The 14,117-nt window shown below is 47.7% G+C and overlaps 1 protein-coding gene across 1 annotated transcript in view; it reads left to right on the top strand.

The window, feature by feature from the left end:
- Positions 1 to 14,117, top strand: part of HK1 (hexokinase 1) — a 71,451-nt gene that overhangs the window by 6,291 nt on the left and 51,043 nt on the right. The window contains exon 2 of the mRNA XM_008587685.1: positions 13,592 to 13,754. Coding sequence (XP_008585907.1) covers positions 13,592 to 13,754 — 163 coding nt within the window. The remainder of the gene's footprint in view (positions 1 to 13,591; positions 13,755 to 14,117) is intronic.

Raw genomic sequence — 14,117 nt, 5'->3', positions numbered from 1 at the left:
TCAATTATATATATAATTGAGATTACATTATAAATGTTTTATACACACCAATATACAAACATGTATATGTGTGTACTGTGTGCTTTCCTTTGGTCTTTTAAAAACCTCAGTGAGGTTGTCAGGGCAGTAGTATTCCCGTGCTTCTCAGGGCTGCTCCCTCCCCTGGGCATCCTTCTGCCTGCCTTTTGTGCTGCACATAGAAGGATGAGGTTTAATTCCCCTTTTAGAAACAGGACTGAAGGCCCACCCAGAAAAGATAAGCAATTTTCCTAAGGTCACAAGAAAATCAGGAATGGTATCCAAAGGGCTCTTGTGGCTCCCTCTGCTTTCTTTTAGGAGGCAAAAACTGTTGAGTTTAATGATTTATCTTGTAACCTGTATTTTAATTCTCTCCCCCCACAAATCCATAAATATAAGATTTAATTTTTTATTATGAAATCTTTGAGGCATGTAAATACTGAGGTTAACAAAACAAACACCTATGCATCTACTACTCAGCTTAAGAAATTACAGACACAATTAAAGCCCCTTCTGTGCCTTTCTCTGATCCCATATGCTACTTCTCCCTCTACAATCAGCTTAAGAAATTACAGACACAATTAAAGCCCCTTCTGTGCCTTTCTCTGATCCCACATGCTACTTCTCCCTCTACACAGAGGTAACCTCTCTCTTGATTTTGGTGTTTATCATTTCCATGCAGGTTTTTACGCTTTTGTGAAATACACATATATCTGTAAACAATATATAGTATTGCTTTATATGGTTTTAACTTTTTCTAAGTGGTGCTATACAGCATGTATTCAAGCAATATGTGGTATTGCTATGTATGGTCTTAAACTTTTACAAGTGATGCTCTACTGTATATGTCCTTCTGCAACTTTGTTTTTTTTAGCTCAACATTATATTTTTGAGACTTCGTTTTATGTGGATCCATGTAACTCAATTTCATTAATTTTAACTGATATATGCTCTTATATTGTGTAAATACTCCACAGTTAACTTATCCGTTCTTTTGATGGTCATTGGGTTTTCTAATTTTTCAAATGACAAACAATGCCATGGGGAACTTTCTCTCAAACAGCTCCTTCAGCACAAAAGCAAATTTCTCTAGGTTCTAAGCTGTGTACTTAAGGGCTGGAATTACTAGGTAGAGGGGTACGTGCATCTTCCCATTTACAAGATTTTGCCAAATCGCATGCCAGTTCACACTCCCATCAGGAGAATGTGCAGGTCTTTGGTATGGTTAAACCTTTACACATTTGTAACATAATTTTTAGAGTCTGTTTTCTTCCTCAATCACTTCCATTCATATCTCAGCGTTGAAGCTGAGTTTAAAATTAGCCTATTTCCTAATTTACCTTATCAGACAGAGCCCGTGCTGCAGTGACACTGAGTGAAGATCACAGCTCTCATTTGCGAGCCCCACACAGGCTCCACCGACTGTGCTGCGGAAACAGTCACACAGTACTGGAGAGGCGGCGTGGATGCAGAAGAAGGCTTAGGACGCCTCTCTGTGGCTCCTTATGCTCCAGGGTGACTCAATTAAACTTTTCTGGGAACTAAAACACACACGTGTGCTTTTGCTTGCACATTCTCTTCCTGAGTGGATCTGACCCGGGCAGGACAGGCTTATCAGTCCCCTGAAAGCAAAGCTCAAGCCAGCAGCCTCTTGCAGACTGTCTTCCTTAAAAGGAGAGGGAGGCTGTTCCTCCACGGCAGGGACAACTGAAATATGAAGTCTGCAGCCCAGTCCTTTGCAAACAGAAGCCGAGCTGTTCCTGGGCGTGACAGAAAATGTCGGCTCTTGTTCATCTTGAGTCCGTACTCTCCGTACTCGATTAAGGCTCCAGATGCTGAGACCCTGGGGCACCTTCTGCAGAAGGGGACATTTAAGGCCTACTAGGTGCCTTTCTTTTCTTTTTCTTAACATGGGTCTCATTGAATCATTAGTAGTAATAATACTAATGGAAGTCAACACGTAATGCCTGTCACATTTATTGCCAGGTACTGTGCAATATGTACATTATGAGCCTTAGTTTGTTTAATCCCTACAAGGTCCCTGTGAGGTGGGTACAATTATGATCTCCACTTTTGGATGAGGACCCTGAGGTCAGATAGTAAATGGTAGAGCCAGCATTCAGACCCATCAAGTCTGATGGCAGAGCCTTGCTTTTTTTTTTTTTATTGAGCTATAATTCATATACCACAAAACTCACCATTTTAAAGTGTACATTTCAGTGGTTTCTAATACATTCACAAGGTTGTGCAACCATCACCACCATCTAATTCCAACCATTTTTATCACCCACAAAAGAAACCCTGTACCCAGTAGCAGTCACTTCCCATTCTTCCCTCCACCCAGCTCCTGGCAGTCAGTCATCTGCTTTACTTTTTATGAATTTGACTTTTCTCGACATTTCATATAAATGGAATCATACAAAATGTGGCCTTTTGTGTCTGGCTTATTTCACTTAGCATAATGTTTTCAGGGTTCATCCATGTTGTAGCATGTGTCAGAACTTCATTCCTTTTTATGGCTGAATAATATTCCATTGTATCTACATACCACATTTTGTTTATCTATTTGTCAGTTGATGGACATTTGGGTTGTTTCAGCTTTTCAGTTATGAATAGTGCTGCTATGAACATTTGTGTATGAGTTTTTTTGTGTAGAAGCTTCATTCCTTTTTATGGCTGAATAATATTCCATTGTATCTACATACCACATTTTGTTTATCCATTTGTCAGTTGATGGACATTTGGGTTGTTTCAGCTTTTCAGTTATGAATAGTGCTGCTATGAACATTTGTGTGTGAGTTTTTTTGTGTAGAAATGTGCTTTCATATCTCTTGGGTATCTATGTAGGAGTAGGAGTGGAATTTCTCAGGGAGCCCTTGCTTTTAACCACCTCCAGGAAGGCATCATTAATTTGGAAATCAGAAAACTGAGGCCTCCAAGTGGTGAAGTAACTTGCTGATGACTCACAGCTCATGACTGATGGGGACAGGAACACTTATTACCAGGTCCCCTGACTCAGAACCCATGTTCTTTTCACCATACTACACCCAACTCTCTCATCTGCAGTCTAGGGAAATAAATCCAAGGAGGGAAAGGCTGGGGGGCGGGGGGGCAGAGGTGGGATCCTCTGGGTCCCCTGACCGCCATCTCCTGCTGCTCCTCAACCCTAGCAGGCTGGCTTGTCCTTGCCAATCCCCCATCCCTGGTTGCTCAGTGTTGATGAACCCCTTCTACATGGGAAGGAAATTAGTCCAATAAAGTCATTTACAGTGAAATGTTAGGGATTTGCCCTGTTTTTCAAATCTTTCCCTGCACCCTTTTCATTTGTTATCCTCCCCCATCATCGTTTGCATTTAAGAGGACACCCAGGGAGGGCAAGGCTTAACCTGCAAGACACCCCCCACCCCAGCTCTTTGTAATACCCATTCCTAGCTCCTGCCTGGCCATACTGTAAGCAACTGTTGATTTCATTGACTGATAGACACATGGGGTTTGCCTTCAACCATGTTGTTCTCTCAGACCTCGTTTCTCTGACATCTCCTGATGCCTTCCAGGGCCCTGTCTGTGCAGGTGGGGTGAGTGGAGTAGGAGACCCAGGTACTACCACTGTAATAAAGATACCACCTCACCTTTGCAAAGTTCTGTTCCATTTGTAAAAGATTTGCTTTAGGAAGATGCTTGATTTAGTTGAATCCTTCTAGCAACCTTGGATGTAGGTATTTCTTCCTGCATCTTATATATGGGGCAGGTGAGGCCCATAACGTGGCATTGACATGATCTTGTTGGCCAGAAAGCAGGAGGGCCAGGATGGGGACACAAGCTTCCCTGACACCAGTGGGCAGCTCTTCCCATGCATGCAGAACTAGAACTGTGGACTGGGGCTTCAGATTCCCTAAGCCGTTGATGGGTTCAGGGCATGCTACCCCCAAATATGGCACCTTGGCATTTGAATAAACAGCAGAAACAGGAAAGTCAGTCTCCCCTTCCTTTGCCTTTCCTCCTCTAAAGCAGGTCATAAGAGCTTCATTCAAGAGATGCCCACCCTGTACCTGAAGTAAAGGAGCATCCTTTTCTCTGAAGACACAGGGACACAGAGAAGAATCTGAACAAACAGGCCTTGCTAAGTTCCCCCCAGTTTATTAGATCATATCCCCTTTGTCTAATCATGCCCATGATTATCCACTTCTAGCATAAAAAATGCAGGGGTTTACCCATTTCTTCAGGTCTTCATTTCCTTATCAAGGTTCCCATGTCACGTAAAACATATTAATTTGTATGCTTTTCTCTTGTTAATCTGTCTTTGGTTATAGGGGCCTAAGCCATGAACCCAAGATGGGAGGGAAGGATATTTCTTTTCCCCTATACGGTGTGGTACACTGCAGCAGCCTCCCAGTAGAAACCATCTCCCACAACAGAGTTGTATCTGAAATGCTAGGGCCGTGCTGTCTGGAACAGTAGCCACCAGTCACATGTGGCTGCTGAACACTTGAAACATGGCGAGTCTGACTTGAGATGTGCTGTTGAAATGTGAAATCCACACAGGTTTTCAAAAATTTCATGTGACAAAAAGAATATAAAATAGCTCATTAATAATTTTAAAATATTGGTTACATGTTGAAATAATATTTTAGATATGCTGGGTTAAATAAAATATGTTATTAAAATTAATTTCACCTATTTTTTTTTTCCACCTATGGAGCAAACCTTGTATGGGATCCAGACCTTTGACCTTGGTGTTACAAGGCTGTGCTCTAATAATTTCACCCATTTTTAAAATGTGGCTACTAGAAAATTTAAAATTACATACGTGACTTGCATTATATTCCTGTTGGACAGTGCTCTGCTAGACAATGAATTTTATAGTTCAGAAGTTTGGACAAAGTCTCTCTGCATTTAAAGCAGTGGGCTCCTATATGTCCTTAGGCGTTGGTTTCCTTGTCTATGATACTAGGAGGCTGGAATCCATTACCTCTAAAGGATCCTTCCAGATTCAGTAGTGTTGCTAGGTGGCCATCAAGCTCTTTGAGCCTCAGTTTCCTTATGTCAGATGGGATAAATGATTTCATGCCCACTTATCAATTTGGAGAATGGACATGGAAACACTTGGAAAGTGTACAGAACTGTACAAGTGCCAGTGTTGTCATTGTTATTTACCCAGAACATATCTGTAGGCACCTTGCGTAGCCAGGTGGGGGACTATAGCTTTCTGGATAACAGAGGGTAGGCAGACAACCAGAGCCCCAAGCCTGGGCAGGGATCCTGCCTTTGCCTCTAATTGTGTGTGAGAGCTCATGGACCATCTGCATGTCCATGTTGCCTGGCCAAATGGACAGATGAAAATGGCACCATTAGGGGCCAGCCCGTGGCTCATTTGGGAGAGTGTGGTGCTGATAACACCAAGGCTGTGGGTTCAGATCCGTATATAGGGGGCTGGTTAGCTCACTTGGGAGAGCGCGGTGCTGACAACACCAAGTCAAGATCCCCTTACTGGTCATCTTTAAAAAAAAAAAAGAAAGAAAATGGCACCATGGATTTCCGAAATGCCTATGTTCTGAGGAATCCTTCCAGCCCGTGGCTCATTTGGGAGAGTGTGGTGCTGATAACACCAAGGCTGTGGGTTCAGATCTGTATATAGGGGGCTGGTTAGCTCACTTGGGAGAGCGCGGTGCTGACAACACCAAGTCAAGATCCCCTTACTGGTCATCTTTAAAAAAAAAAAAAGAAAGAAAATGGCACCATGGATTTCCGAAATGCCTATGTTGAGGAATCCTCAGTGCCATGGAGCTCCTGTGTCCGCCAAGTGTGGGCGAGAGGGCAGTTTTCATTATTGCTGTTCTCCCAGCAGAAATGCACAGAGATGGAAGTAAATTGCTGAAGGTCGTAGAGGGAGGCAGTGCAGCTGGACGAGGCCGAAGGTCTTTTGATTTCTAGCCCTGTCCCTCCCAGCACTGCAGCATCTGCAACCCACAGTGTTAGGGCTTGGTTGTCTCACAGTGAAAGTAAACCTGTCTGTACTTCAGATCCTCTCCTCCCTCTTCTGTAGGTGCCTGGGACGTTGGGAATTGAGTCTGGAGGCTGGTCCCCTCCTGAGCCATCAACAAGGAGGCTGAGAATTAAGCCTGTTGTTCCTGCCCTGCCACATTCCAGGGCTGTTCTGTTCCCTTTGAGGAAATGGGAGCTTCTTTTATTTTTAGCTAGTTCCATGTGACAGCTTTGTTCTCTTCCTGGGCGAGGGCTTGACCACTCTCACCAGCTAGGAAGCTTCTACTAATGGGTGTCAAAGTTACTGGAAGGACCTCGGGCATGACCTCGGACTTTCTGCTGGGCCTCCTAGCAAGAGGAGTCTGGAGAATAAGGGAAGGAGTGCTGAGTGTGGAGTTGTAAGCTGGTGCTGCCCTGGTTCTGGGTGCTTGGGGCATTTTGCCTAACTGGGCAGCTCCATGTTCCTCCTATGTAAAATGTGGTCAGTAATGCCCACCTTCCAAGTTGTGCAGGTTTGCATCAGGGTGTATTGAAGTGCCCAGTATGGGCCTCATCCACGTTCTTGCTCTTAGAACCTCAGTGTCCTCTTCAAGAGCGGGGATCCTGTTTTCCTCCAGATTTGATGTGAGAAAACAGAGCTGTATTTACAGTCCATGCTTAGTCCATGTTCACTGAAACAGAAGCAACAGTTCAGAGGCACTGAGAAATAGGCATGAACCTGGAAAAAGAGACAAGGAGAGGGACCCTCCACAGCACAGTGTTTTAGAGTACCTAAGGGGTCATGTTAGCTTTGGTGATGCTCTTATGCAGATCTTTCACTGAGGACCCTCTGCAGTGGAATTTATTTCCTCTGGTGACTTGCAGGTAGTTTTGCGGTCTCTGGGAAGCTTGAATAGAGGAGTGAATACTGATTATCTCTAGCGTCCCTCTGGCACACTGGGCTGCAACCTTGCAATGAAGATGTGAGGGAAAGGAGGGTGTTAGAAATGCCTGGAACTCATGGGGCTGAAGCGAGGGGCTGGTGCCAGGAAGAAGGGCTGGGCTGTTCGGGGAAGAGGACTTTCTGGGCCTTATCTGAGCCAGCAAACCCTCTGAGGCCTCCCCAGGCTAGGCGTCACCACCAGGCAGAGGAGCCACCCAGCCCAGCCGGCACCATCCCGAGAGCCTGGAGCACACAAAGGGCCCAGAGGGCATGGCCCCTGCACCCCAGGCACTCACGATCTAGCTGGAGGTGTGGGCCATACATTTGTCCCTGCAGCGCCTGGGAAAAACACACATCACGACATGTCCACTAGGGCAAATTGACTTCTCCATAGTGAACACCTAAGCTGAGGGGATGCTGAGGAGAGGAGTGGACGATGTAGGGTGGGGTGCATCATGGCATGTGCTCCAGAGAAGGTGAGTTTGGAGGTAGGTTTTGGGAGAAAGAAGGGGCAGAGGTTGGAAAGGCCATTTACAGATCAAGGAAGCAGAGTGGCCGGTGGCTGTGTGAGAAAGGACCTTTGGGGGTGAGAACCGCTGTCATGGCCCTGAGCGGCCTGAGTGTGCTGCGAGTCCACGGTTACTGTAGGGACCCCACCAGGTCAGAGGTGTCCCCCCTGGTGGCCAACTTCCTCCCTGTTCAGAGACTGGCTGCCAAGAATGTGAGAGAAACTAGGTTCCCTGCCACCACCCACAGCAGTGAGGTGGGGCTGGGCACCCAGAGGAGCCACGTGCAGGCAGGAAGAGGAGTCCGGCGGCACTGGGCTGGCACAAACCACAGCGGAGGGTCTGGTTGGGCAGGGCCTTTGGCTTGCGATGGCTTTTGAACTTCTTTCCTAGGACCGTGTACATGGGGAACAAAGGGGATCAGACAGCTGGTAGCTGGTCTGATCCCAGCAAGGCCTCCTGGAAATCACACTGGTGTGGCATGCTCTCTGCAAGGCAGGGGGACCATGCTGCTCCTGGACTGGATGGGGTGTGGCATTAGTGCCACCCGCATTCCCTCATCTCCCTGCTCCAGGAAGCCTCTGGCCTGGGTCCTCCCTGGGTTGAGAGGAATCAGGGAGCTTGATGTCCACCCCAGTTCTTTTGCTAACCAGCAGGTCACCTTGGCTAGAGAGGAACCTCTGGCCTCTGATTTTTCCTCAGGGCTTTGGAAGTAACGATATGTGCCCTGCATTTCTAGACAGGATGGTGTAAGGGCCAACATGTGAACGTGCTATGCAGAGTAGAGGGGCCTTTATAGATCAAAGTCACAGGAACATACCCATGTGGCAGGCAGATGGAAAGACTGAGGTGCCCGCGTTGTGGCAAATCCAGGAGGCAAGTGCGGTGTCTCTGTTGCCCCTCTGTGCCCTGTCATTGAACCAGGCAGGCTCCTGGGGAAATCTTAAGTATGGCTTTGTTAGTTTGAGGCAGTTTAGTTAGAGGCAGTTCCCACAGGACATAGGAAAATGGAGGTAAGATTTTAAAGGAGATAGTGTTTATAATAAGGTTCTATTTTTGTAAAACAAAATAAAAAATGCTATCTCTGTATGCATGAGTGTTTAACTAGGAAAACAGTCCTAGAACATGAAGCTCTATTAGCAGGGATATCTCTAGGGAGATTGGGGGAAGAACTCATACTCATATACATTACTTAATTTTATTATATATTAAGTATATATTACTGCCTTAAAAAAACCAATAAAACAGTGCAAATGTTTCAGAGGAATTTTGCCGAAATCTTTCATTTGCCATGTTTTTGGGCATATTGCCACTAGCTTTAGTTTTCTTTTCTACAAAATGGGTCAGTAGCATTTTGATGAGAGAGGGAATGAAATTTTCCATGGGAGGTGAAGATGCCCGGGTTGGTTACCAGTGGTTACTGGAGCCTCCTGCCACGACCAGTGGCTCACTTGGGCATGTCCAGTCTTGAGTTTGTTTTTTCATGCATGTTCTATTGGAAGCAGGAAGTGGGGCTGGGACCAGGCACAGAAATGTTTCTGAGTTTAGCCCAGTGCCAGGCCTTTGGGTTGTTTCATTAGCTGGATGGCTCTGGGCCAGGGGCTTGGCGAGACTGTGTTCTCTCTGCTGACAATGTCTCCTCCTGCCTTTGCCCGGGTCCAATTTCAGAAGCTGCTGAGAACTTCAAGGCCCTCTTGGTCCACAAGAAAACAATCCAGGAGAAGTATCTGGACAGTATTTGGGCATGAGCACCAGCGCTGTGTGGCCAGCCTGGCTCACACCCTCTTGGGAAGGGCTCTTCCCCCAAGCAATGGTGGAGAAGCCCTGCAGGCTGGATGGGAATCCTTGACAGTCTCGGGCAAGGGTCTGCAGGACCCACTTCGGCATGTAGTTTCTGGTAGCTAGTACCTTCTCACTTCCCCTCCATCCTGACCAGAATTCTGCATTGCTTGTGTCAGGCACCATGTGCGAGAGTGAGCATTAGAGGACCAGGGGTTCCTGTCAAAACTCTTTGGAGCCTCTGACATACACCTTCTCACTTCCCCTCCATCCTGACCAGAATTCTGCATTGCTTGTGTCAGGCACCATGTGTGAGAGTGAGCATTAGAGGACCAGGGGTTCCTGTCAAAACTCTTTGGAGCCTCTGACATATGACAGATGTCCCAAAGGCTGTGGCTTGCAGTGGAAACTGCCAGAAGAGGTGCTGTGCTGTGCCCTTCCCATCACCAACATGTAGGGCAGGAGGGATTCTTTGGGCACCAACATGTGGCCAGAGCAGTAAAGCAGCAGTGGTCTGGGAGCAGCACCCTAAGAGAAGAAAAAGGATTGTGGAAATGTGAGTGTGTGTGAGACAGACAGACAGACAAAAGAGAGAGGGCAGGAGGGTGGAGAGGAAGAGACCTGGTGATGCTGTGCAGAGGACAGAAATAGAAAAGTTGAAAGGGCCACAGACTTTGGCCAAACCCCTGAAGACTGAGAGTCGGCCTCTCTCACTGGGTTCTTGCAGAGATCTGGAGTGAATGGGCAGGAGTGATTTCCCAATGCCCTTCCTTCTTCCCTCCCTCCCTCTGACCATTTACAGCCTCTCTTTCCCAGGCGGACAGGGGCAGCCCAGCCAGGTGCCAGGCAGGGCTGGTCTGCACGAGAGAAAAAGCCCCTTGTTCAGTGAGGTGCCAGGTGCTCTGGGCCCCTGGGAGTTTTCTACAGGTATCTCTTACCCTGGGCTTTTCTCCAGTCTTCTGGGCCACTTAAAGGGCCACAGTGCATAGGGTGCGTGTCTGCCAAGTCCTGCACCAGGTTCCTGCGTGGCTGGGCACTGTGGCAAGTACCAAGGAGGTGACTTCTCCCTTGGTCAGCCCGTTCACAGGCCCACGATCTACGCTGACTTGACACCGCTCCTGATCTACTGAGAACCAGGGAGAAGAAAGGGCTTCCCTTTGTTCATCCCCATTCAGGTGAGATCCTGGAGGCCTCAGTTTCCACTCCAGCTCTGCCCAGTTGTGCCTCCATGAATCAAAACAAGAGGAAAGCTCCCTCCATAGAAGTGTGGGGGCCAGGCCATCTTCTGTGTCCCAATCTGTTTTTTCGTTTGAGTTTCTTGGCTCTGGGTTTGGCTCGGCTGTCCTAAAATGTCGGGATTTTCAGATCAGTGTCTGTGGGCTGAGCTGCACCTCTAGTTAGGAGGGAGGCTGGATGTGGAGCTACGGAGAGCCCTGCATTTTCTTTAGATGCCTCTTCCTGTCTGGCTGGAAAACCTCAACAGCTTTACTAGGGTCTCCCCAGGGGCTAGGGATGAGTGTATGGAGGCGGCTTAGACATGTAGGTGCAGGACCTCTCTTGTCCAGCTGTGTGCTTTGAACCAATCTCTTAGCTTCTTGGAGCCTCAGTTTCTGTATCTGTAAAATGGGGATTAAGAATATCTCCCTGACAGTGTCATTTGAAGGTTAAATGACATACAAAGCACTTGACTTACCATAAACAACAATATAATTTGTAAGTGTTATTCTAGTCTTCAGCATTATTTGAATTCTTTCTTTGTGCCAGGCAACTGGGTGATTTCCAGAGGTCTGTTCAACACATTTCCTTTCCCTTGGGCACTCACAGGGTATTAGAGGAGGTGGTCATATCTGTAAAGGGATAATCGTGATGTGGTGTGAGGAGTGTGGGAGTGGACGTGTGTCCACAGCACTAGCGTAGTGAGTGACTGGTGTTGCAGGGGCTTGCTCCTGCTCCCCATTCTCCACCCAGCAGACAGCTCAATCTTTCAGAAATACAGATCTCATCCTTGTACTCTCATTAAAGCCTTGCTGTGGCTGGCTGTGCTTTGGGATCCAGTATGAATTTGTTTATGTGCCTTTGGCCCAGCACGATTTAGCTCTTGACAGTCTTTCTGGTTGCCTCACCTCTTACACTGTCTGCTTGATTTGTATTGAATTCATTTCTGTTCGTTGAGCAAACCACCCTCCCTCGCCTCTGACCTTCACACATGCTCTTGCTTGTGCCTAGACAACACTCTCCAACATTGGCCCTCCAGGAAGCCTTCTCCGGTTTTGTGCTCAGTTGTCCCCGTGTGCTTCTGTGGACGTGTTTGTGTCATGACTGCCGCTCCCCCCAGACTGAAGGTGCCATGAGAGTAAGGGCTGCTGATCAGTGCTGCCAGGTTTGGGGGCAGAATATGGCATGTTTCTCCTCCCAGGATGTGATCCTGGCAACTTTTATTCCAGCTCTTGGTGGTTTCTGATGGCCCTTCTTTGTTTTGCTTTATTGCACAGGGGAAAAGGTGGTAGGCGTGGTAACTGGGAGTGTGGAAGAGATCGTCTTTGGCCACAGAGGACATTTGCAGTCCAGTGCTGTGGTTGTTCGTGAGGCAGGTGACAGGCAGGGTCTGGGGGGGAGCATGAGGCATGAAGTCCAGAGAGAGAAGGCTGCCCAGGACCAGAGTATGCAGAAATGTCCTAGGACTGGAGACTCTGTTCTTGACTCAGGATGTTTCCAGGCACTCTGGAAAGTGAGCATGACATGCCCTTCTCAGAAGCAAATCAGCGTCAAGGTCTTTTCAGGCTTGTTGGGTCATAAATCTGTCATTGTATGCAAGGCTCCATGGAAGGCACTGGGCAGGTTGAGGTGACAGGTGCAGAAAGCTGTGATCTAGGCTGGACAATGTGGAGAGATCAGTGCTGAGGAAGGAGCTATCTTCAGCCCAAGGAACTTGGACACCTTCAGGAGTGGTGACATTTGATCTGAACCTTAAGGGCAGGTGAGATTTGGATACCTGTGAAGAAAAGGAGGGCATCTCAGGTAGAGGTGACAAGCCCAGGGTGCCTACAAGGAGTGATAGAGGTGCTTTGGCTAGAGTTCAGAGAATGTGGAGCCACACCTGCAGCGCACAGGTGGCTCGGTCACAGGAGGCATTGAGAGGCTGGGCACAGGGGAGTGAATTGACCAGGGTTGCATTTTGGGAGGCTAATGTGGTGGTGGTGTAGAGGATGGCTTGGAAGGGAGAGATTGAAGATGGAAAACCATATCAGTGGACGAACCATCCATAGTCTGGGCACATGGTTACCAGGGCTTCCGTAACTGAGGAGTAGCAGAAAGAGTGGTAAGATAAAAGGACCTCGCGTGGACTCCACAAGGCCAGTGCCACGAGGACAGGTGTCTAGTCCAATGCCAGGCACATAGTAAGTGCTCAGTAAATACTATCCGAGAGAGTAAATGGGAAGACACTTTGAAGGAAGGACAACAGTGACAGCCAGTGACAACCCAGGGAGTCTGAGGTCAGGAGCTTGGGAAGTGTGAGCAGAAGGGGGAGCTCAGGAGGAGGAGCAGGTTGGGTCAGTCCTGTTGAAGGGTGTGAGTGGTCTGACTTGGAGGTATGTGCACATTGGCCCTGGCATGTGGGCCCCACACGTGGCCATGGAGACCAGGGTACTGTCTCCATACATTTGAGGCTGGGTCAAGGTCTGTGCTCTGGACCTGCCGCCCCATGTTCTCTGGAAGGTCCTAGCCCTTTGGCCACCATTTCTGCCTCCCCAGAAGTCATGCCCAAGGAAACCTCCCAGCACGGCATCTCTTGTTAACAATACCAGCTGATGTTTATCGAGCCCTTGCTGTGTTCTAAGTGCTTCTCTGTCTCATTTGATCTTACAATGTCCTATAAGTTTGGTTCTATTTATCATCTTGGTTTTTCAGTTGCAGAAACTGAAACTCACACAGCTGTTAAGCAGTGGGACTTGGATTTGAACCCAGGTGGCTGGCTCCAGAGCCCTCATTCTTAACCTCTGTGTCATCACTATCCATGTGAGGGAAGGGGGCTCGAGGTGTTCCTGATACCAGAGGAAACCTGTCCCTATTATGTACTTGGGGATTGAAGGGCAGCTTCCCTGTAATGCTCGAGGGCTGGAAAGCACCTTTGAGATGTTAGGTTTATTTTATAGGTGAGGAACTAGGGCTGAGAGCAGTTGCAAGCCTGCTCCAGGCAACATGGCTGATGGCACTGAATGACCTTCCATAGTGCAATGTGCCAGCCTGGGTGTTCCAGTGCCCATAGGAGCTGGACTGTCTCAGGCAGGCGGGTACCTCACCCTGCTCTGTCCTCCCCCAGCCAGACTTGAGCTGAAAGAACCTTCCTCGGCCTCACTCTGCTTCCTTCTTGTCCTTCCCTCAGATTGACAAGTATCTCTATGCCATGCGGCTCTCTGATGAAACTCTGATGGATATCATGACTCGCTTCAAGAAGGAGATGAAGAATGGCCTCTCCCGGGATTTTAACCCAACAGCCACAATCAAGATGTTGCCAACGTTTGTAAGGTCCATTCCTGATGGTTCTGGTGAGTCTGTCACCCAGAGATGGAGCTCTGAAGGCTGGATGTTCTATGAAATCATCCTTCTGACTTTCATTTGTTCATTCAGTCATTCACTCACTCACTTGTTCATTCATTCTCCATTCCATCCATCTGTTCTTCCATCCATTCATGTATACATCAATCGATCCATCCATCCATCTCATGTATGTCTGCTGAGCATCTGCCATGTGCCAGGCACTGGGATACCATGGCTGCACAAAGCTGACCTGCCCTCATTGGCCTGGCTGTCTAGTGGCTTGTGATACTTTAGAAGGGTAGTGTTTGGATCTTGCAGATGCTGTGTGGTTTGCTCTTATGTCTCCAGAACATGAGGAGTTCCAGAACATT

Source organism: Galeopterus variegatus, unplaced genomic scaffold (genome assembly GCF_000696425.1).
Source record: "Galeopterus variegatus unplaced genomic scaffold, G_variegatus-3.0.2 Scaffold4496, whole genome shotgun sequence".
Classification (NCBI taxonomy): Eukaryota; Metazoa; Chordata; class Mammalia; order Dermoptera; family Cynocephalidae; genus Galeopterus; species Galeopterus variegatus.
This window is presented reverse-complemented; position numbering and strand designations above follow the sequence as displayed.